The 21,581-nt window shown below is 37.4% G+C and overlaps 1 protein-coding gene across 1 annotated transcript; it reads right to left on the bottom strand.

The window, feature by feature from the left end:
* Nucleotides 1-67: 67 nt before the first annotated feature.
* Nucleotides 68-12,156, bottom strand: LOC145779885 (vesicle transport protein USE1-like). The gene is made up of 8 exons (XM_082591557.1): nucleotides 11,937-12,156; nucleotides 9,972-10,021; nucleotides 8,025-8,103; nucleotides 4,078-4,165; nucleotides 3,706-3,773; nucleotides 2,984-3,024; nucleotides 1,428-1,575; nucleotides 68-1,341 (listed from the first exon to the last, which is right to left on the bottom strand). The coding sequence occupies exons 1-8, from the start codon at nucleotides 12,060-12,062 to the stop codon at nucleotides 1,159-1,161; spliced, it is 783 nt and encodes a 260-aa protein (XP_082447683.1). The 5' UTR covers nucleotides 12,063-12,156; the 3' UTR covers nucleotides 68-1,158.
* Between the last annotated feature and the right edge of the window lie 9,425 nt (nucleotides 12,157-21,581).

Here is a 21,581-nt window from a genome sequence, read left to right as displayed (position 1 = left end):
ATCAAAAATAAGAGCTGGATGAAACAAATTCAAGAAAGGGTCTGAGATTCTGTGTGGAACAGGGTTTTCCCAGAAAATGGATGGGATTGTTTATTAAACATGCATAAAAGAAGAATGTGATACGAAGCTTAAGGATGGGCTATGAGGATTGAAGATACATAGGCTACACTACAGGAAACAACAGAAATAATGATGCTCTGAACGATGTGTCGAAAAACCTTGAAGGATAAAATTAGAAATGAAAGCATCCGAGAGATGGCACTAGTGAGTTTCTTAGAAGCCACTGGTTGCGATGGTATGTCCATCTGGAACGAAAGTCTAATGACAAGACTCCAGTAATGACAAAGATTTCTGCCTTGAGGAATGAACGTCGAGGACCACAAAAAGATGGCTAAAGAAAACATCGGTGTAAAGATTCAACATCAACAAGCGGGAAATATGGCAAAGGGGATGTATAAACTGACGCACCCCCGCTAGCTGGGACAAACAACAGGTCCTATCTAATAAAGACGAAACAAATAGAGGACGATGATGATGATATGTAGCCTAGCTACATACGGAGTATATAAAGGCCAAACAAACCCCTTGCCGAGTTTATAGTGAACACTGAACTTCAAGCAGGGCTTGAACTGTAGACCTGATCAAATCAAAGGACTTGGTTCATTAGAATAGTGTATTATGAATTTCAGCAAAAAAAACAACAGCTAATCAACTTATGACAGTTTCAAACGCAGCACAAAGCCATATTGAACTGAAAAATTGCTACGTCACGTTACAATGATATTTGATCGTGACATTGGTTTTTACAGCTTCATATTGCACAATGTTTTATAATCTATAGCTTCAAAAAATACACATTACAAAGCTAAACAAGCAAAACCATCAGCAAGCTAAGTTGCGATCAACATAGCGAAAATAACCGACATTTTTAATTGGTCAAAACAACTTCTACAGTAAATCGAAGAAAGCACGATAGCAGAGAAACGTCAAAATTTAAACTCTTTGACATCTCCCCAACTTACAGTGCTTGGCTTTGAATCAAATAGCAACATTAAAGAAATAATCCAACACCGCTTTTAACACCACAATCGTGTAACGTTCTGCCACGAAGTACAGCTTTCTCACCCATTGGTTGTTCAGTGTTCACGCATAAATAAGCTATCTCGGTTTAGGAAAAAATCTTATGAAAAATATCATAAACATGAATGTTGCACAAACAACAGCCAATGCAATCCATAATGACCAATTGGTGCCTTTGCGCAAATGAGTTTCAAGGCGAGAGGATTCGTGTTTCAAATGAGTTACGTTCTCTTCCGCCTTCTTTGATGCTTGTTGCAAGATCTGGTGAGAGTTACAACATGGTTAAAGTCAATCGTTAGCGACATTATACCTCTTCAAAATGCTGTGGAAATTTCAATTCAACCTACCTTTGTGTCCTCTCTTATAATTTTTCCGGATACTGAGATGTTGTGTTTGAGATTTCGAGCCAAAGATATCATGTCCTCAGCTACGCGTTCGTGCTGCTCTTGCTGATGACGCAGCATTTCGTCGACATCACGTGACTGAGATACGACACTGTTGAATAAACAGTTAGCAGCCAGGGGCACCGAAACGATTTTTCACTGGGGGGCAGGATTATGAAAAAAGGGCACTTTTGTTACTGAAAGGCCAATTTTTTTAAAGTTTTAAGATAAGATAACTTATAGCGATAGTGCTCTTCTATCAGGTCATTATCGAGTAATGATATAAGTGTCCGGTATACAAAGAACAATCGCACGGAAGAGCATCATGCTACGTTATAATGATATAAGCTAACCTACTGTGATGCACAGAATTTTGTGTCGTAAATATTATTTTGAGGCTGAAATAAAAAATTATAATTAAGCTAAAAGCAAATACTGTAGCTGAAATTGATATATCGTATTGTAAAATGCGCAGTAGCTTACATGACCTTAAAAGGGCACTATTGCCCCCCCGCTTCCGGCGCCCCTGTTAGCAGCACAGTGACCGCCGAGATTCCAGTATTTGAGCATTAATGTAACAACGTCTTTGTCAGGAGGAAGCGTGGGTCAAGTCGTATTTTTTATGCAAATGGAACATTTTTAAAACAAAAAATTCCAGTTTTTACACAGTCCACAAAAAAGAGGTCTAGTTTTTACACTAGTTAACGACTAGTTAAGTTGTCCCATAAACCAGAGTCCAACCTAGCTTTGATTTTTTTCTATTAAGATGATAAGCTACCAAATTGTGTCAAATTGACGTGGCATGTACTCTTTACTGTATACAGTCAAATCTCGTTACTACGCCACCTGCCGAGATCAAGAGAAAGTGGCCTAGTAGCAAGAGTGGCATCGTAACGAATGAAATGATAAACGTCCATGGCCTCAAGCTCTATGACTCCCCGATCTATTGGTTGAAAATTGGCTGACGTTTTGGGTGGGAAAAACAGTTGGAGGTTGTTAAGAAGGGATTGAGAATCCACCGCTCCACCTTCACCCTGCACTGTCTTCAACGTGATGACGTGCTTTTCTTGAAATTGTCGTTTTTACAACGTCGCTCGCCATGAAGTCTGGGATGTGCATCAGCTCGGTCAGTTTCAACGCCTTCTCCTTGATCAGATCGCCGTCGACAGGCAGATTCAGTCCTTTTGCTTGCTTCAACGTACGACTGCACGCCACTTCACGTGGCAGTAAAAGTATTTTCTGTTAAATTTTGCCTGGGACGATCGAAAGTGGTATTGTAACGAGGTGGCATAGCAACGAGATTTGACTGCAGGCTATAACAACGAGTTTAGACCAGAGCAAAGAGGACAAGAATATGAATATAGCCACAACATTGACATAAAATTGAAAAAGTAAATTCCACCAGTTGGTTGAACATTGTTAGGCAAGAAAAAATAGCACACTACGTCATCAGCATTTTTTTTTAAATCAAGAGATATAAAGAGAAAATAGGCTACATAAAAACGACAAGTATCACAAACCCTCTTTGTCTTAAACCATTTGTTTCTTCTGCGCTTGTGCTCTGAAAATATACAAAATCATTGCAAATACGTTAAAACTACTCAAAAAAGAAGATTAAAAAAACAAAATACTAAGATCTTGCGAGAGTGTACGGATGTTGAAGATATCATCGAGCATTTGCATCAACACAGTCTGCAGTAGTTGGATCATATTGAACAAATGGGTAAAAAATCAACAAAACTAATGTGGAAAGAGCAGCAAGGGAAAAGGATTAAAGGAAGCATAAAAGAGACTGTAAAAAATAACCAGAGAAGAATAAATTTGAAAACAGAAGGTGGCATAGATAGAGAGTAATGAAGAAATCACTACAGACAACTGACCGACACTGATGTGTCCGGATGAATACCAAGGTTCCTTGAAGCGAAATGGAGAAATCGAATGCATACTTCACATTCAACACAAACAAAAGTGTGATTAAATTCAGTTTAAGACTCTTCATAAAACACATTTCGCAGACCCCTTGATTACCGGGTCTGCTACTATTCGGTGAGTCCGATTCGGTGAGTTCCTAACCTCTAACCCCTAACCCTAAAACGGCAATGATAATTAGGCTACGGTACCCGATAATTTAAAAAAAAAAATTGCAAAAATCCCCCCTTAAGGGATCGGACTCACCGAATCGGACTCCCCGAAACGGGCCATTGCGTGATTAACAAGCAAACAAGTTAGATATTGGAATTACTTTTGCAAACAAGTCTTTTTTCATTTGATTGTTGTATTGGGAGGCAGCAACTTGTTTGATCTGTCTTCCTAGAAAACATTATTGCAATTGAAATAATGGGATTATTCAACATGCAGTCCTGCAATTCCATTGAGTTTTTTTTTATAGCACGACAATAAAAACATATGAGCTACTTGAGCACGGTCACAATACTGTAAATACATGATGGTTGATGGATGATATGCCGTACGAACCGTCGCACTTCTTGCAAAAAGGCATAGCCAATCATTCACAATACCGGTAATAATTCTTGTAGAAAAGCAAAAATCCTGTTATTGTAGAATAAAATCAACAAAAAAGTGTATGGTAAAATGAAAATGTTATTTATCCTACCTGTGGGGGAAACAAACTGATTGGGAATAGTTTGTGTTCTTGATGGATTCAAAAGTTGATTGGCCAAAGCTTTGTCAGTAACAGATGGCTGGAAATAAAATACCGTAAGCAGAAATTAATTAAAGCCAGGACATAGGACAACTTATTATTTTTCATAACAGCTAACTGTAAGGCTGCAAACTTAAATTACCGTACCATGGCCTACTAGAACATAGCCAAACATGTTGCTATTTGGGAAAATTTCTAAGAGTCTTAATTGTTACAATCATAGCCATGACAAACCTGTCATTTTCCCAAGTACAGAAGTATGTAAAATAAGCAGTATTTGCATCTAGACATCTTTCTGGCTTGTTTTGCGGGAGATTAGATATGTATGTTAAGCACAATTTATGCAATAATTATGTAAAATGTGTAAGATTTTCCAACTGCATCCTGGAGGTCGGAATGGCCCGTTTCGGCGAGTCTGATTCGGCGAGTCCGATTCGACTAGTCCGATTCGGCGAGTTCCCTATTCGGCGAGAGCCTTTTTCGGCGAGTGCCCTATTTGGCGAGTTTTTGAAATTTTTAAAAGGAAATTATCGGGTACCGTAGCCTAATTACAATTGCCGTTTTCACATCGTTTTAACGTCGCTAAACGTTGAAATCGTGCAGAAAGGAATAAAAAGAAAATGTTTGAACTATTAAATTAAAATTCGTCATGTCAGTTCAGTTATTTTTGACCATCATATCAAAAACAATACACGTCAACATAGCAAAGGTAGAAGCGACAAAACGCGAACGTTAAAACGTGCTTGAATTTGTCATGTCAGTTCAGTTGTTTTTATTTCTGATCATGATATCAAAAACAATTCACGTCAACATAGCAAAGGTGTAGAAAAAGGTAGAAGCGACAAAACGCGAACGTTAAAACGTGCTTGTGACCGAAGTAAGTTATTGAGTTGAAAGAAATTTGGCAAGGTTGCATCACCTTCAGAAAAATTTAAGATATGAAGGAAAAATAAAACAAAGAAAATGTTACAAAAAAAATAATGTTTATGTCTATAAGTTAGTACTTTTGAATAGTTAAAATCATAGGCGCCTAACTATTTTTTTGGCCGTGGGGCGAAAGCGTGTTTCATCAGCAGCAACGTAAATTCAGCGAAATGTCACGCAGATGGATGACGTAATTATGTTGTCACACTAGGATTGCTTTTATTGCCATACTCGGAGTTATCGCTACGTTCGACCTGCCGTTAATTATTATAAACAAAGCTCGACCAAAACACATGCTATGCGTCTGCGTTGGCTAGCGGTTGATGGACTGCGACTCTTTAAGCTAAGCACAACATAAAGTTTAGCAACGAACAAGAGACGAAAAGGTTTACTAAAAGGTATACTGTAAATGGAATGAAAATACTAACTTGATCATATGCTTGAAAATATACCTGTTAAAAGCAAAATCATTCATGTTTACATCAAGTCAACAGCACGTCACCTTTAATAAATTTAAAAGTTGCTGACATCCGTAAACAGCCCTTGAAAAATATTTATAGAGAGACGTTTGATTAAGTTTTCGACTTGACATTGCTCCCTTTTCACTACAATATCGCAACTTATGGCTGACCAGCTTTCAAGTTCCAATTCGCTGTAATACGCCCGTTTTCGTGTTGCAGATGAAACAAAAGATGCGCATATTCCCCGCCTTTGATCGGGTTTCTATGGCAACGGACGTGTGTGCGCCATGCAGTTTGCGCGAGTCCGTTGTTGTGTTGATTATGCCGCTTGTGCGACTGTGCGCAATGCGGTTTGTACCAGCCCTTGTTACGTTGGTTAGTGGTAACCTCGGGCCGAGACTTCAAGTTCATTTTCACAGCAACCGATTCACTGCCGCAACAATTCTCTGCAGAGGTTTCGACTTTCGAAAGCGACAGCGAGACTGTTTGCAAGCGTCTGCAGACGTTAAATCAACGTAAATATGACAGATTTTTTTGTCTGGGGTGGGATTGTAGCATCGCTACTCGTTCTAGTGATTATTTACTGCAAAGCTGTTGCGGTTTGCATTTAAAAATGTTTTCCTGCTGCTGATCGCTAGTTCATCTATTGTTTTATGGATCAATGCCGCATAAAAAGTTGCTCCCACGCGGAAATATGCGTGGGGGCCTGGTCCCCAGGCCCACGGCTTAGGCGCCTATGGTTAAAATGATTAGTTTGGATCAACAAATGTGTGACCTACACTCCTACAGCTTAGATTGAAAGGAAATTATCGGGTAGGCTACCGTAGCCTAGTTATCCCGACCAGCAAAAATTTGTTCCAAGAACCCAGTTAGCCTAACAGTTCATTTTTAATAAAAGTAATTTGCGTTCTTCTGGTGACTATTTACTAGGTTACCTCCTGATGTTAAAGATGATAACTAGCTTTTGTATTTCCGACGTTTCGTCAGTCAGCACGACTGACTTTATCAAGGTGGCTAAAACAGGTTAACACAACCTGTTCAGCAACGCTGATGTCTTTTCAATGTTTCTTGACGCTGGCCCAATAGATAGATAAATTTACGCTGTTGGAAAGTAGCCTACTGGTTTTAGGCATTCACTGCTTTCAGTTTAACCTCTAGGTATCTTGTTGCGTGTTTTAATTCTGATTCTTGCTGCTTACTTTATTCATTTTATCAGTATGTTTTTGTGTTGTGCCATCGTTGCTGAACAGGTTGTGTTAACCTGTTTTAGCCACCTTGATAAAGTCAGTCGTGCTGACTGACGAAACGTCGGAAATACAAAAGCTAGTTATCATCTTTAACATCAGGAGGTAACCTAGTAAATAGTCACCAGAAGAACGCAAATTACTTTTATTATCAAATGCCTGGTGAACAGTCTCTCTCTGTTTTTAGTTCATTTTTACATTGTAGTAACAGAATGAAAAGGCTAACCAAGTGTGTGGCCTATCGTTTTAACGTCGCTAAACGTTGAAATCGTGTAGAAAAGGGTGCTTTTGCTGACTAGGATACGTTGAAACTGAGAAACATCCAAGCACGTTTTAACGTTCGCGTTTTGTCGCTTCTACCTTTGCTATGTGGACGTGTATTGTTTTTCATATGATGGTCAGAAATAAAAACAACTGAACTGACATGACGAATTTTAATTTAATAGTTCAAACATTTTCTTTTTATTCCTTTCTGCACGATTTCAACGTTTAGCGACGTTAAAACAATGTAAAAACGGCAATTATAATTAGGCTACGGTACCCGATAATTTCCTTTCAAAAACTCGTCGAATAGGGCACTCGCCGAAAAGGGCTCTCGCCGAATAGGGAACTCGCCGAATCGGACTAGTCGAATCGGACTCGCCGAATAGTAGCAGACCCCCTGGAGGTAGTCTCCTTATACAGTCGTTAGGTTTTTTGTTTTGCAGGATCTTTGGCCAAAAGCCATTATTATTTTACTTGCAAACTTAAACTTGGCGAAAAACAAAAAAAACTAGAATTTAAATTGGCACATCAAATGAACACCTTACAACATAGAATCCACAAAAAATCCTTGATATTTAAATGGAACATGCAATTGCACCAAGAGATACTACCTCCGTCCTCCAGAGTGCTGTTGGAAAGTCTTACATATTATTGTGTAAACTGTGCTCAACGTACATACCCACTCTCCGGTTAAACAAGCCAAACATTATGTCTAGGTGCAAATATTGCTTATTTTACTTGCTTCTGGAAATGGGAAGATGACATGTTTGTCATAGCTATCATTGTAAAAATTCAGACTCTTTGAAATTGTCCCAAATAGGCCGTGTTCTAGTAGGCCATGACCGTACCTTAAACTGCATTAGTGTTTAAGGCTTTATGACAGTCTTGATTCATGACCAGTAATAATGATACAAACACCCTCTGTGACTCTCAATAGAAATACCTTGGAACCAATTCATAGCTATGCTGTTTATCATCAAACAAATATCACAGCTTTGAAAAATACCAGATCCTTGGTTGCAATGAAGTCTTTCACAAATCCAATCTTTTTTTTGTACTCCTTTAACTTATCTTCGTCGGGCTTCCTATGATAAATGTATTCTTGAACTATATTGTGGCAATGCATACAAACAAAGGCATCCGAGAGCGAGTTATCAAATATATTATAACTGACCCAAGAAAGGGAAGTTAAACAAAGTAGTTACACGCAATGTTGTAAAATGATTTAGCAATTCTTTGTACATTTGTACAACTCTTGTTCATGTAAAATTGGGATAACTTAAATAAAATTAATTAAAACTAGGACTTACAATAACCATAGCAACACACATACGCGCCGACTTCCAGGGGAGCCGGGGGGCGGCGCCCCCCGTAAATTTATGGTTGAGGGGCAACAAAAATGGTTATTACAAGTGGTGTTTCAAAGATAAAACACTTCGCAAAAGAGATTTAGATCATTTAAACAGACTTAAAGAATGCCGAAAGCGAAATATAGCCTACGTTGCTCCTGCCCGCAAAACAGCAGCTGATCGCATGGCTTTCTCATCAGGATTGTCGGTATTTTACCCGACCCAAAAAAACCCGGGTGGGTTTTTTTGAAAAAACCCACTTAAAAAAACCCAAAAAAACCCATAAAAAAACCCAGAACATCATATTTGTCTAGTTTTTATTAGAAAATTAAAAAAATGAACAAAAACACTACAAAGGCACTTAAACAAACTTTAAATTAGGACTTAAGGATGTGATTGTGAAGTAAATTGTGAATTGAAAACCGATAAAAGAAAAGGTGTTTAACTTGGTCGCAGATATTGCTTGCATTAACAACGTCTCTTACCGCTATTATCACCTAACTAACCTGACATCATTGTTTTATGCAGCCGCTAAGGTTTAACATCGACTTCCACGATCATGGAATGTTACGTAATTAGAACGATTATATCCTACACGCAAAAATAAAAAAAATTGATTTCTTAAAGCAGCTCTTTCTGTTTTGTCTTTTGAGCTTTGCATATTGTTCAACAAGTGCATAAAGTTTAAAATTGATAGAAATCATTACATTTGAAAATTAAGTTTGAGTCACTGCAAATAATCGTATTCAAAACTTTTAATTCCACCGATGCCATTGCACACTCCGTAATCTACGTTGGCAATGATTTTTCCACAGCAAAAATGTGTTCATTTTGAAAACTGCCGAGCTTGTCCCGTGTATAAGTTGAACCTGTCTTTTTGAGATGAAAATCACTTGTGAACATCTCGACCTATAGGCTACTCGAGTATATACGGGATTTGATAAAAGACTATAAAAACTTTAGATAAAAAACATAAGAGAAAACACTTCTCCATAGTTAACGCTTTGAAGGTAAGTAATTAGCAAAACGAAGCTAATAAAACTCATAGCGGGTTTCCACTCTGCTTGAGATCATGATTTTTTTGCGTTTTATTTCGTAATATATAACTTCACTGTCTTGATTGTTGTTATTCACTCCCACGAAAAAGAAATAAATCGGCTTGTTTTCCAACTGTTCCAATTATGAGCTAACATAATCAAAATTTTTACTAGACGTAGGCTACTGCATGCGTAAAACTAATCGTTTCAACAAGCAGCAGTTCTAATAAATTCGGTTTGCGACCTAGGTGTCAATATAAACAAGACAGTAAGCTTAATCAAAGACTATTTTCATTGAGCAAAATAGCGTTATGGTTATGACGTCATCACCTTTCTCGCCCCCCAAGGTTTTTTGAAAAGTCGGCGCCTATGGCAACACAGACAACCAATTGATTGGTGATTGATTAATTACTGTACCGTAGTGTAAATATGTAGATAAAATAACTATAATCCCTTTAAAATTATTGTAGAAATTTAAAAATAATTGCGCTTTTATAGTCACAAGATATTTGTCATTCCTTTAAACATTGATTGAAAGATTGAAGCTACTATATAACTGTATTATACCTATCGCTTTGTGAAGTTTCAGACAGGAGATTTTCCAACTTGTCAACATACTGTAAAAAAATAAGTCATATAAATTCACCACAAGTTTGTTAAAATCTGAGAAGTGAAATTGGTCAAAAACTAATTGAAAACTGCACAAACAAAAAGATCAACAACTGATGACTGGAAACAGAAAAAGGACATTGTTAATATCATAAAAAGCTAAAATGTAAGAAAAAAATTATGGAGAGGCTATGATTACCATAAATGGTAGTCATAGCCTTTGTGCTCCATTTTTAGCCATAGAATTTGTATACAATGACTGCTGATACAAGCACAGTCACCAAGATTGACAGAGTAAAGTTTCTGATTGTTGTTGAAGTATTGTCTGTGAATTATTCCATCTACCACAGGCCTCGAAACAACTTTTTTTCTCCGCGGCCAAACGTGTCCGATTGAAGCAAGCTGTTTGGCGGCCAATCACAAGCACATGGCGGCCATCGGAACTTCGACACGCATCAACATACAATCTTCGAAATTAGCACATTTTTACTTCGGCAGAAACGTTGCCGAGGTTAAGGTTGATTGCAGTTTCCGCAAACATTTTAAAAGGGCAGTGGCTATTTGACCGGCGCCGGTCTTTGAATCTGAAACACTATTTGACCGGTTATGACGTCACTATACAAGGCACTTTTTTTCTTTTTCTCTTTCAAAGCAAAAGACGAGAGCACGTATATAAGCTCTAAATCCGACTATTGTATTCAACTCGTTACGTGGCGAGTGCGATACGCCGCCGCCTCCTATTCTAGAGGGACTGAGTTCGATACTATCCGGAAGCGTTCTTCTTTTTTATTTATTTTTTTTTAACTAAATTTTGACACGAAGTGCATTTTTGTAGTCAATTTTTAATTTGAGTTGTCTACAGCCCAATTTTTTATGTCTTTTCAAATGTGAGTAATAAAGTTAAGAGTTTTTTTAATTTGCTGGAACTTGAGAATTTCTCTGGGTAATTTTCCGTTTGTGGCCGTGCTAACTATAGCCTACTACATAATTTTTCATTCAGGCACGTTTTAAACCTTCAAGGTTTTGCCACTTTTTCCCGTTCATTAACGTGCTGGGAGGTCCATATCGATTTTTGTAGTTAGTATCTTTTTCGTCCCTGACGCGTTAATGACGAAAAATAAAATGATTAATGGTATGTAAATGTAATGCAACTCAAATTAAAAATTGACTACAAAAATGCACTTCGGGTGAAAATTTAGTTAAAAAAAAAAAAAAATGCTTGCGCGTGGTATCGAACTCAGTCCCTCTAGAATAGGAGGCGGCGACGTATCGCACTCGCCACGTGACGAGTTGAACCAAATAGTCGGATTTAGAAGTTAGAAACAGCGCGCTTCTCGTCTTTTGCTTGGAAAGAGAAAAAGAAAAAAAGTGATGGTATAATGACGTAATGACGGTCAAATAGTGTTTCAGATTCAAAGACCGGCGCCGGTCAAATAGCCACTGCCTTTTAAAAGGGTTAGGGTGTTTCCGCAAACAAACAAACTGAAAAGATCAAGAGAAAAAAAAAAAAAAGCCGAAGTCGCTGATTGCAGTTTCCGATTTTCCGCAGTTTCCGCAAACATTTTAAAATTTCCGGTAATGATTTTAAGAGTTTGCCGAAGTGGCTGATCGCATCGCAGTTTCCGCAAACATTATAAAAGGGTTAGGGTTGATCGAAGTTTCCGCAAACATTTTAAAATTTCTGGTAATGATTTTAAGAGTTTTTGTTTTTTTGGGGAAAATTTTAAAATGTTTGCGGAAACTGCGATCAGCAACTTCGGCTTTTTTATTTTTTTTTCTCTCAATCTTTTCAAGGTACGAACTGACGGTACGAATTGTTCATGGTACGAATTAAATTGCATCCCAATAAACATTTCCACAAATTAAAATATATTAGTACAACGTCTTTAGATTAATCTAGTAACATTGGATGCTTTAGCCTACTTGTTTAATCCGCCAATTTTCCAGTTGTCCTTGAATTGAAATCATTTCTTCACAACGAGAAAGCAGTCGAATCAGATTAATTTCACTTCTGCTTAAGGTTACACGTCCCAAATTTACTCGATTCATCTTCACATACACTCTAGTAAGATAACATTACCTATATTTCAAGATATCATATATGGAGAGCCTGTAGGTCTGATAAACTTTATCAAAACACCAACTTGCTGAAATAAAAATCAGTACACTGACAAGCAAGCATTAAACTGTTGAAACTTTGCTTTGAAAAATCGAGACTTCAGCCGAGTCTGTACATCTTAAAATCAAGCTTGTTTAAGACCGGTAAGCTATAGGCCTATAATTACTTGACTTTTTTGTTTCACATTATATCGTAATCAATGAACGTATGTTTGACTCTTGGAGTGGTAAAGAAGATTCAAATGAAGAACAGTATTTTTAATTAAACTATCCTTATGTAGCCTAGCAATTTTAAGCTGATCACAATTTTAGGGGCAACCTAGTAAAAATGTTGTGAAGCGCCGTGCAGATTTCAGAAACCAGAATGTTGTGACGATCAACGTAGAAACTATCTTTTTGTCTTGTTTTTTTTTTACTCATATAAATTGTTAAAAAAAAATCACTAGCCTTTTTTGTCTCATTTTTCTTTCTACATTTGTAAAAACCTTATTAAGGTGTTGCGACCAAGCCATAACTGATTGTCCTGCTTTGGCATCATGCACGTTATAGCGTCCCTTTTTTGTCGCTTCTACCTTTTTCTAGACCCTTGCTATGTTTGACACAGATATTGTTTTTCGTTACGATGGTCAGAAATAAAAACAAACTGAACTGATGTCCACTGCATTTTCAAGAAAACATGGATCACTAAGTAGTCAAGATTGCCAGATATTAAAGCCTAAACTTGCACATTTTTGAAAATTGGCATCTTTATACCAAATTGGTAACCTTGCCTGACCGAAGCCTCCAAAAACGCTGCTCCTCAATGAAATAACTACGAATTAGGTAAAAATCTTAAACATAATACAATTTTTACATAAAAGTTATATTATATTTAAAAAAAAAGTAGCCCAATTGGGCGCTAGCCAAAAAAGCACGCGTGACGCCTAACGCGAATTTTTGGCGCTTGAGAAATCAAAAGTAGCCCAATTGGGCGTAAAAGCGCCCAATCTGGCAACCCTACTGGTCTTTCCTCAATCCTCTTTCGCATTTCGCGGTAGGCAATTTAACGTAGTACACTGTCCGAATTCCATAACGCAATCATGCGTGACGTATATGACATTCCTGATACTCAGTGTTGCCACTCCTAGTGTTTTTCCACTAGATCTAATGTTTTTGGGTTGCATCTAGTATTCTAGTGTTTTTTTCTGCTATCTAATGTTTTTTTTAGCGATTTTGCCGCTATGTTGGTGTGCATAAGTTTGGACAGTGTTCAAAGTAGCCCTCACCTATTGTTGTTTGGCTGCATCAATGTATTTGTAGTGCTTTTCAAAGTGGACTCGAGTCTTTTGTTTAGTTACACCCAATGATGACCAAATTTGAGATATTTAGCATAAATACTTTAAAAAATACAAACAAATGACTGTGAAAAGTGTTCAAAGTAGACTAAAGTAGGTAGCGTAGCCTACCTTATAGTAGGCTTGCATTTCGTCAGCTTACATTTGATGAGTGTGGAGTTCTTAGACTACACTACCACAGAGATGATTGTGAGTAATACTGCGTTTTTGACAATATATTTGCAAAGGCCAAATTTTGGAAAATTTTGTTTGCCCCCCCAAAATGTTTTACTCCCCTACGGCTATGACTTCAGGGCTCTCACTTTCAAGGAAATTCAGTTCTATCTTGAAATTTTAAGGACTTTTAGCACTCACTAACGCCACTGGCTGTCATTTTTGTACATTGTGCATGTAAATGATCGTGTATTTATGATTCTAGTGTTTTTTTTGTGAATAGAGTGGCAACAGTGCTGGTATTTCAGTCACAATTTTCCTTATTAACTCCATTGATTGCAGTCATTAAGATTCTTCTTGCACTCAGTTCAGTTACCGCAGAAAAAATAGTATTAGCAGAAGGTGGGAATCGAATCCACGCAATCGAAATTACTACTCCTTTGCCCTAAGCCATTCGGCCACGCAGGTTGTGGGGATGCAGTTAAATTTCTTTGTATCAAAATTTTTCGATAAAGACGACCACATAATCACGTGTTGAGTCACATGACTGAAGTCAGCTGATTTGCGTGCTACTACGTTAAAGTACCTACCGCATTTCGCGGTAGACACTTTTACGTATTGCACTGCCCGAAAAGGTAACCGCAACCATGCGTGACATACGACATCGTTGACGTTGGTAGCGCTATCATGCGTGACATGACTCAACACGTGATTAACTGGTCGTCTTTATCGAAAGATTTTGATACAAAGAAATTTAACTGCATGCATCGCCACAACCAACGTTGCCTAATGGTTAGGGCAGAGGAGTAATAATTTCGATTGCATGGGTTCGATTCCCACCCTCTGCTAATACTATTTTTTCTTCTTCAACTGAACTGAGTGCAAGAAGAATCGTAGTGACTGCAAACAATGAAGTTTATGAGAAAAGTTGTGACTAAAACACCAGTAATGTCATATACGATACGCATGGTTGCGGTTGCCTCTTCGGGCAGTGCAATACGTAAAAGTGCCTACCGCATTTCGCTGCTTCATATCTATTTGTGGTACCGAGATTGCCATTTTATTCGTATTATTTACAATTGTATCTTCAATTCAATTTATTTTTTGCTGCTGGCGCAAACATGTACAAAACGGCAAAGTAAACATACGAATTTAGGGTGGCAATTGACTAGTAGACCGTATGGTCGTCTCGTTGTCTCCCTGTCGGTATGGGAACTTGTGTAACTTTTGTATTGTGTATATTGCATATTTCAAACATGTACCTATGTTCCTGTTACTGACAAATAAAACATTGATTAATTGATAGATTGAATTTGACACCAACAAAAGGGAAAAATGGCAAAACCCAAAAGTTTAAAATATGCATCGATAAAACAGTGTTACCACTATCTTAAAATTGCACAGCCACCAAACTTAGAAGCGAAATAGAAAAAAAAACTTTATTTTTTGGGAAGATAGTCCTACAATAGTCCTATCTTGTATCTACCACAGTATCTACTACACTATTCTCGCGATAGTGTGAACTCATGGTATGATTTCGTTACAGGGTGACCGGTAGAGATATTGAATAATTGTTACTTCACAGCAACTTGACACTAACGCAATTTTTACGAGTTGTGGCTAGTGAATTCACGATATGATATGCTTTGCTGAGTTATTTCTATCAATCACTATTAACATTGAAGAAGTAGTTGAATGAGTTTCGCTTTTAGCAGCATGATCGTTGCTTACTTCACAGTGTAGATTCAAACGATCTGTTATAGCCTGATGCTGCGGGTTCTTTTTGGCAATATCAAATTACACTAGCTTTTGGAACACAGTTCCCTAGTCATGTGCTATGACGAATGGTGTTGAAGTCAGTAAGTGGTTTTTTGATTAGGTAGGGTAGGTATATTAGGTATGGTATAGTAGGGTAGGTAGATTAGGTATGATTAGATTTGGTAGGGTGGCAATTGACTAGTAGACCGTATGGTTGTCTCGTTGTCTCCCTGTCGGTATGGGAACTTGTGTAACTTTGGTACTGTGTATATTGCACATTTCAAACATGTACCTATGTTCCTGTTACTGACAAATAAAACATTGATTGATTGATTGATTGAAGAAATCTACCATACTTTGAATTGAGCTACGGTAAAGAAATGATTTATTAACAAACGGTCAATTCCGTTCTAAAACAAGCAAGCTTTAAAACGCAAATCTCAAACAGGCAAACTTCAAAACGTAGTCTACACCGATAGCTCAATCCTCAGTTGGTTAGCGTGTGACTTCATGAGCGAAGAAGCTCAAGCGCCGTTAGTTCGACTTTCGGAGTGTGCGCTTGAGCTACGCATTCTCAGGACTGCTCTCCATTTAGCGGCACCTAATGGATGAAGTAATTCCCCGGCAACAATACTTCAACAATACTGTCAATCTCAGTGACCGGCCTTGAGTCAAAAGCCTCTACTACAAGTATGCAAAACTACCAGAAACCTATCAAGGCTTTGTCAGTCCGAGGATAAAGATTCAAACACAAACCAAATATCATAGGAAAAATATTTTATGAAAAGTTGTGAACAACGATAGTTCATCAGAGGTCTCTGCAATTATAAAAATTAAGGTGAAGTCACTTTCAATCGATATTTAACATATGCCCAAACTATTGAAACTTCAATGCAAATTGAATGTAAACTAGCCAGTTGCTGTGTTGCAAGAATGCTAGAGAAATCAACAAAACAAAAATCAAGAAGGTAAATAAATGAAAAGCGATATAACTCAATAAAAGCAATGCAAAATGAAAGTCCTTCCGACGTAAATTATTTTGGAGACTGAGGACATCGCCTTATAATCTGATCCTGATGAACAAGAGATACAAATAAGTTGATAGCATTTTAAAAGCTTTCCTTTTGTCAACCGTTCTCAAAATTTAATGTGGCAACGCAGTTTTTGACATGCCGCAGCCGCATAAACACTAAACAAAAAGCAAGAGCCACAAAGCACAATGCTGGCTCTTGAGTGGTTCAGGACCGGTGGTGCCACTCCTAGTGTTTTTCCACTAGATCTAGTGTTTTTTTTTGCTATCTAGTGTTTTTTTTTAGCGATTTAGCCTTATTTTGCTGTGCATAAGTTGGACAGTGTTCAAAGTAGCCCACCTATTTTTTGTTTGGCTGCATCAATGTGTTTGTAGTGCTTTTCAAAGTGGACAGCGAGTTTTTTGTCTAGTTACACCCAGTGATGACCAAATTTGAGATATTTAGCATAAATACTTTAAAAAATACACACAAATAACTGTGAAAAGTGTTCAAAGTAGGTAGCGTAACGTACGTAGGTAGGCCTACCTTATGATAGGCTTACATTTCGTCGGCTTACATTATGTAAGGCTTACATGCTAGGCTTACATTAGTCGCTTACGTTTCGGCTGTGGATTATAATGGTAGAAGACGAGGCACCAGTTTACCCTTGTTTATTACAGTATAGCCTAATCAAAGAGCAGTGATGTACCCACATACAAAAAATATTGACGCCGTAAGCGTTAACGCAAACGTTCGAAAAACCATACGCTGTATGCGTCAACGTAACTTGTAAAAAAAGTTGGCGGCGTCAGCGCATACACTAGCTTAAACTCATTTTATTTGCTAGGTGCCAAACATTCACACTGTATAAACCACTCGAAACAAACAAGTTTTATTTTGAATTTCCACGAAGAAACAAGCATCTGAAAGTGTTCATCTGACATTTTGTTGCGTTTTGGTTTCAATATGTCTTTGCCCATTAAAAACATTCTTCCAACTTAATCAAAAGTTGGAAAGTTTGATAAAAAAAAATGCAAACAACAGTTAAGACATTAAAAAGTATGCTATTAAAAAGTATGACGCTATGCGCTAAAAAACCGCGAAAACTTTACGGCGTAGCCTCAAGCGACAACTATCCAAAAAAATGTGGCCGCATGCGTAAGCGTAAACAAAAAGTCTACGCCGCAAGTCTACGGCATAGAATTTGCGGTGTATACGTACATCTCTGTCAAAGAGTGTACTCTTAATGTCATGCACTGCCAAGTTGATGAGTGTAGAGTTCTTAGACTACACTACCTCAAAGATTGTGAGTAATGTTGCGTTTTTGACAATATATTAATTTGCAAAGGTCAAATTTGGAGAAAATTTAAAAATTTTGGGCAAATTTTGTTTGCCCCCCCAAAATGTTTTACTCTCCTACGGCTATGACTTCAGGGCTTTCAAGGAAATTCAGTTATATTTTGAAATTTTAAGTATTTTTAACACTCACTGACGTCAATGGCTGTCATTTTTGTACATTATCCATGTAAATGATCGAGTATTTATGATACTAGTGTTTTTTTAGTAAATCTAGTGTTTTTTTCAGTCAAATCTAGTACTTTTCCTTGACAAGAGAGTGGCAACATTGTTCAGGACCCCAGGTAGAAGTGATGAGTGCTGCTGACGCCAGAAAGAGCTCTCCTTCTCAACAGTGCATATTAGGGTGATTCATAAATTGAAATTTTTTTTAATTCAATGGGGCACCCTCTTGTATCGTGTCAATACCTGAAAAAATAATTCTGTCAAATTTTTAGGGCACTCGAAAGCATTTAAAGGTTGCTACAGACTTTGAAAGCTGCACATAATACACAAATGGGTCATTACATGTCAACTCAACAGGGTGTGCAAGCTCGACCCTCTTAGATTTTCTTGAAATTTACACTAAAGTTTCATATTGATGTATAATGAACACAAAAAAAATTTCAGCTCATTATCTCAAGACGTTTAGAAATTACAGCCCTTCAAAGTCACCAAGATCCCTCAAAATGTGTTCGCATGTAAATTTTCCTCGATGTTTGGGTCTTTATAACTTGTAATTTAAAGCATTTACAAAGCTGAAATTTGGTATTCTGATTAAGAAGCAGCCCTAGTTTTTATATCTACCACCAAAATTGCTAATTTCCAATTACTTTTAGATATAGAACCTTTCAAAAATTGAAATTTTTTACATTTGAAAATTTTTTATCAATTTTTGATGTCCGCTATCTCCCAAACCAATAATCACAGAACTACCATTTTGCATATCATTAATCTATACTAGTTGATATAATTAACCCCCATGAGACTGACACCAAACAAATGTGAAATTATTGAAGTTTGGTGAGTGCAAAGATGAAGCCCGAACCATCTTTACACCCTCCAAACTTCAATAATTTCACATTTGTTTGGTGTCAGTCTCATGGTGGTTATATATCAACTAGTATAGATTAATGATATGCAAAATGGTAGTTCTGTGACTATTGGTTTGGGAGATAACGGACATCAAAAATTGATAAAAAACTTTCAAATGTAAAAAATTTCAATTTTTGAAAGGTTCTATATCTAACTCTACCAATTCGACAAACACTGGACACAAACATGCAAAGACAGACAAAATTATAAAGATATGGGGAAGGCCTTCATCCTGCAGTGGAATAAAAATGGCTGACAATGATGATGATATCTAAAACTAATTTGAAATTAGCAATTTTGGTGGTAGATATAAAAACTAGGGCTGCTTCTTAATCAGAATACCAAATTTCAGCTTTGTGAATGCTTTAGGTTAAAAGTTATGAAGACCCAAACATGGAGGAAAATCTACATGCGAACACATTTTGAAGGACCTTGGTGACTTTGAAGGGCTGTAATTTCTAAACGTCTTGAGATAATGAGCTGAAATTTTTTTTTTGTTCATTATACATCAATATGAAACTTTAGTGTAAATTTCAAGAAAATCTAAGACGATCGAGCTTGCACACCCTGTTGAGTTGACAGGAAATGACCCATGTGTGTATTATGTGGCAGTTAGTTTAGTAGTTTTCTTTCCACAAAGGTAAGGATTCAATTGACAATTCAAAGCAGCAGTTGAAAACTGTGTGGCATGAATTAGTAATGATGCTGATGAGCCCAGCCTCATGGGCAAAACATGTGTCTATCTCTGTCAATTATTGCTACACTCGACTGCTGAGAAACACATATCAGAAAAGTGAAGAAATTTGGTCCTTTCAACTACCGTATGTCATTGTTTCATGCGACCCCTAAGGCTAAAGTTTAAGATGGATTGCAACGATCATGGAATATTTTGTTATAGGAATAATTATGTACGCAAAAATGGGTGCAACCTAGTTCGTACCCTGAACAGTTCATACCCTGAAAAGATCAAGAGAAAAAATTAAAAAAGTCGAAGTTGCTGATCGCAGTTTAATAGCACAAAGTCGAAGTCGCTGATCGGAGTTTCCGCAAACAAACGTTAGGGTTAGCAGAAACTGCGGAAAAATATGTGCGGAAACTGCGATCATCGAGAGTTAGGGTTAGAGAGCATAAATTACTCGATGGTTAGAGTTAGGGTAAGCGGAAACTGCGGTTAACGGAAACTGTGAAAAAATGTTTGGGAAACTGTCATCAGCAAGGGTTAGGGTTAGAGCATGGATTACTCTATAGTTAGAGTTAGGGTAAAGGTTAGCGGAAACTGCGGAAAAATGTTTGCGGAAACTGCGATCAGCGACTTTCGCTTTTTTTAATTTATTCTCAATTGATCTTTTAGGGTACGAATTGAGGGTACGAACTAGGTTGCATCCCGCAAAAATCGTTTGTATGTACGTTTGATACAGCTGAGCTCTTTGCTGCCTGTGGATCTCAAAAATTAGAAAAAATACAAAATTACATAAACTAAGTGCGATAAAATTGCTGAACAAAGAAATTCCAGGTCATATAGCCCCCAAATACTCGTCTCCTAAACAAGATTATCACAGTTCTGTGTGCAAAACTGGTAACTACGATGTCAATCAGCGTGTTGGTTGTGTAACATATTTGTTGCGCTGCTCCGGCGCACTCCATTAGAGATAAATAACATAAATGTGACATGAAAAAAGATATATACCGAATGACTGCTCTTGTCCAATGTCCATTGCATTTTACCGTCTAACTTGTAACAAGTAGGCTTGGTGGCCAGGTAAATTAAAAATATTAATTTTCAAACACTGCTTTATCACCGCATACTTTAACAGAAGCGGCTATAGTTATGGTGATATAAGTATAACAGTTCCATGCAAAAATCAAAATTCACACTCTGCTCAACACTGGTGTGCAGTTATCATGAAATATCTCACCAGACAATAACTATAAAGGTGGAGATTTTTGGGAGATTTTTTCCAAGCGATTTTTCCTAGGAGGTACTTACCAAGTAAAACGTGAACTTCCTGCGTTTGCCTACAGAATCTAAGCCATAGTTAAAAGTAATCTCTAAAAATGTTTATGAAAACATCCACCCTGGTAGTCAAGATCGTCATCCTGGGGAATTTTTTGCTAATTACCTCTTAAATATGGCTAAGATTTCAGAGGCAAGCACTGGAAATTTTGTTTTACTGTCAAAAAAAGAACCTCCTGTAATCATATGGTTTGTTGAACTGTTTGCTTCTCAGAATTTTCTCAGCATCACAGGAAAAGGATACTGTATCCCAGGCCTCGAAATTTGTACTTTTTTCCGGCGGTCAAGCATGTCCTACCGGACTGGCCCTTTCAGCGGACATTTAATATCTCAACCGGACATATTTTTTGCATGTAGGTTTTGCACAAAATCACACTATCAGTATTGTTTAGTCGTGTTTGTAGAAGAAGATTTTCTGCAACAGAATAACTCTGTAATGGTTGATGGCTTAATTAACCGACCCTGAAGTGTACTGGAGCAGATTGCTTGCAAATAAATCAGTGCGTTAATGACAGTCGTGTAATGACGCAATAGACACAATTGAAAACAACAATCCAAATTTCCTTATTATAAAAGCAACTACGATCACTTATTCCGTGGTTTTCGCGTTATAGAATCGTTGTGCCAAGCGATCACTGCTGGCGCAGTGCAGAAATTCTATTTCTATCAGTATCAGCGTGAATAAGGTCGCCACATTCGCCTAAGCACGTGCGGAACCCAGCTGAGACTTGCTTCTCTGTGACGTTTCTTT

Source organism: Aplidium turbinatum, chromosome 11 (assembly GCF_918807975.1).
Source record: "Aplidium turbinatum chromosome 11, kaAplTurb1.1, whole genome shotgun sequence".
NCBI lineage: Eukaryota > Metazoa > Chordata > Ascidiacea > Aplousobranchia > Polyclinidae > Aplidium > Aplidium turbinatum.
The sequence above is the reverse complement of the archived record's forward strand: the minus strand, read 5'-3'. Positions and strand labels throughout refer to the sequence as shown.

What these genes read in the sequence shown, in the direction of transcription:
- LOC145779885 (XM_082591557.1), bottom strand. Translation starts at nt 12,062, where the DNA reads ATGAATCGAGTAAATTTGGGACGTGTAACCTTAAGCAGAAGTGAAATT. An exon ending in GAAACTTCACAAAGCGATAG is followed by an intron (nt 8,104 to 9,971) that starts GTATAATACAGT and finishes CATTTATCATAG; the next exon opens with GAAGCCCGACGAAGATAAGT. An exon ending in TCAGTTTGTTTCCCCCACAG is followed by an intron (nt 3,774 to 4,077) that starts GTAGGATAAATA and finishes AATGTTTTCTAG; the next exon opens with GAAGACAGATCAAACAAGTT.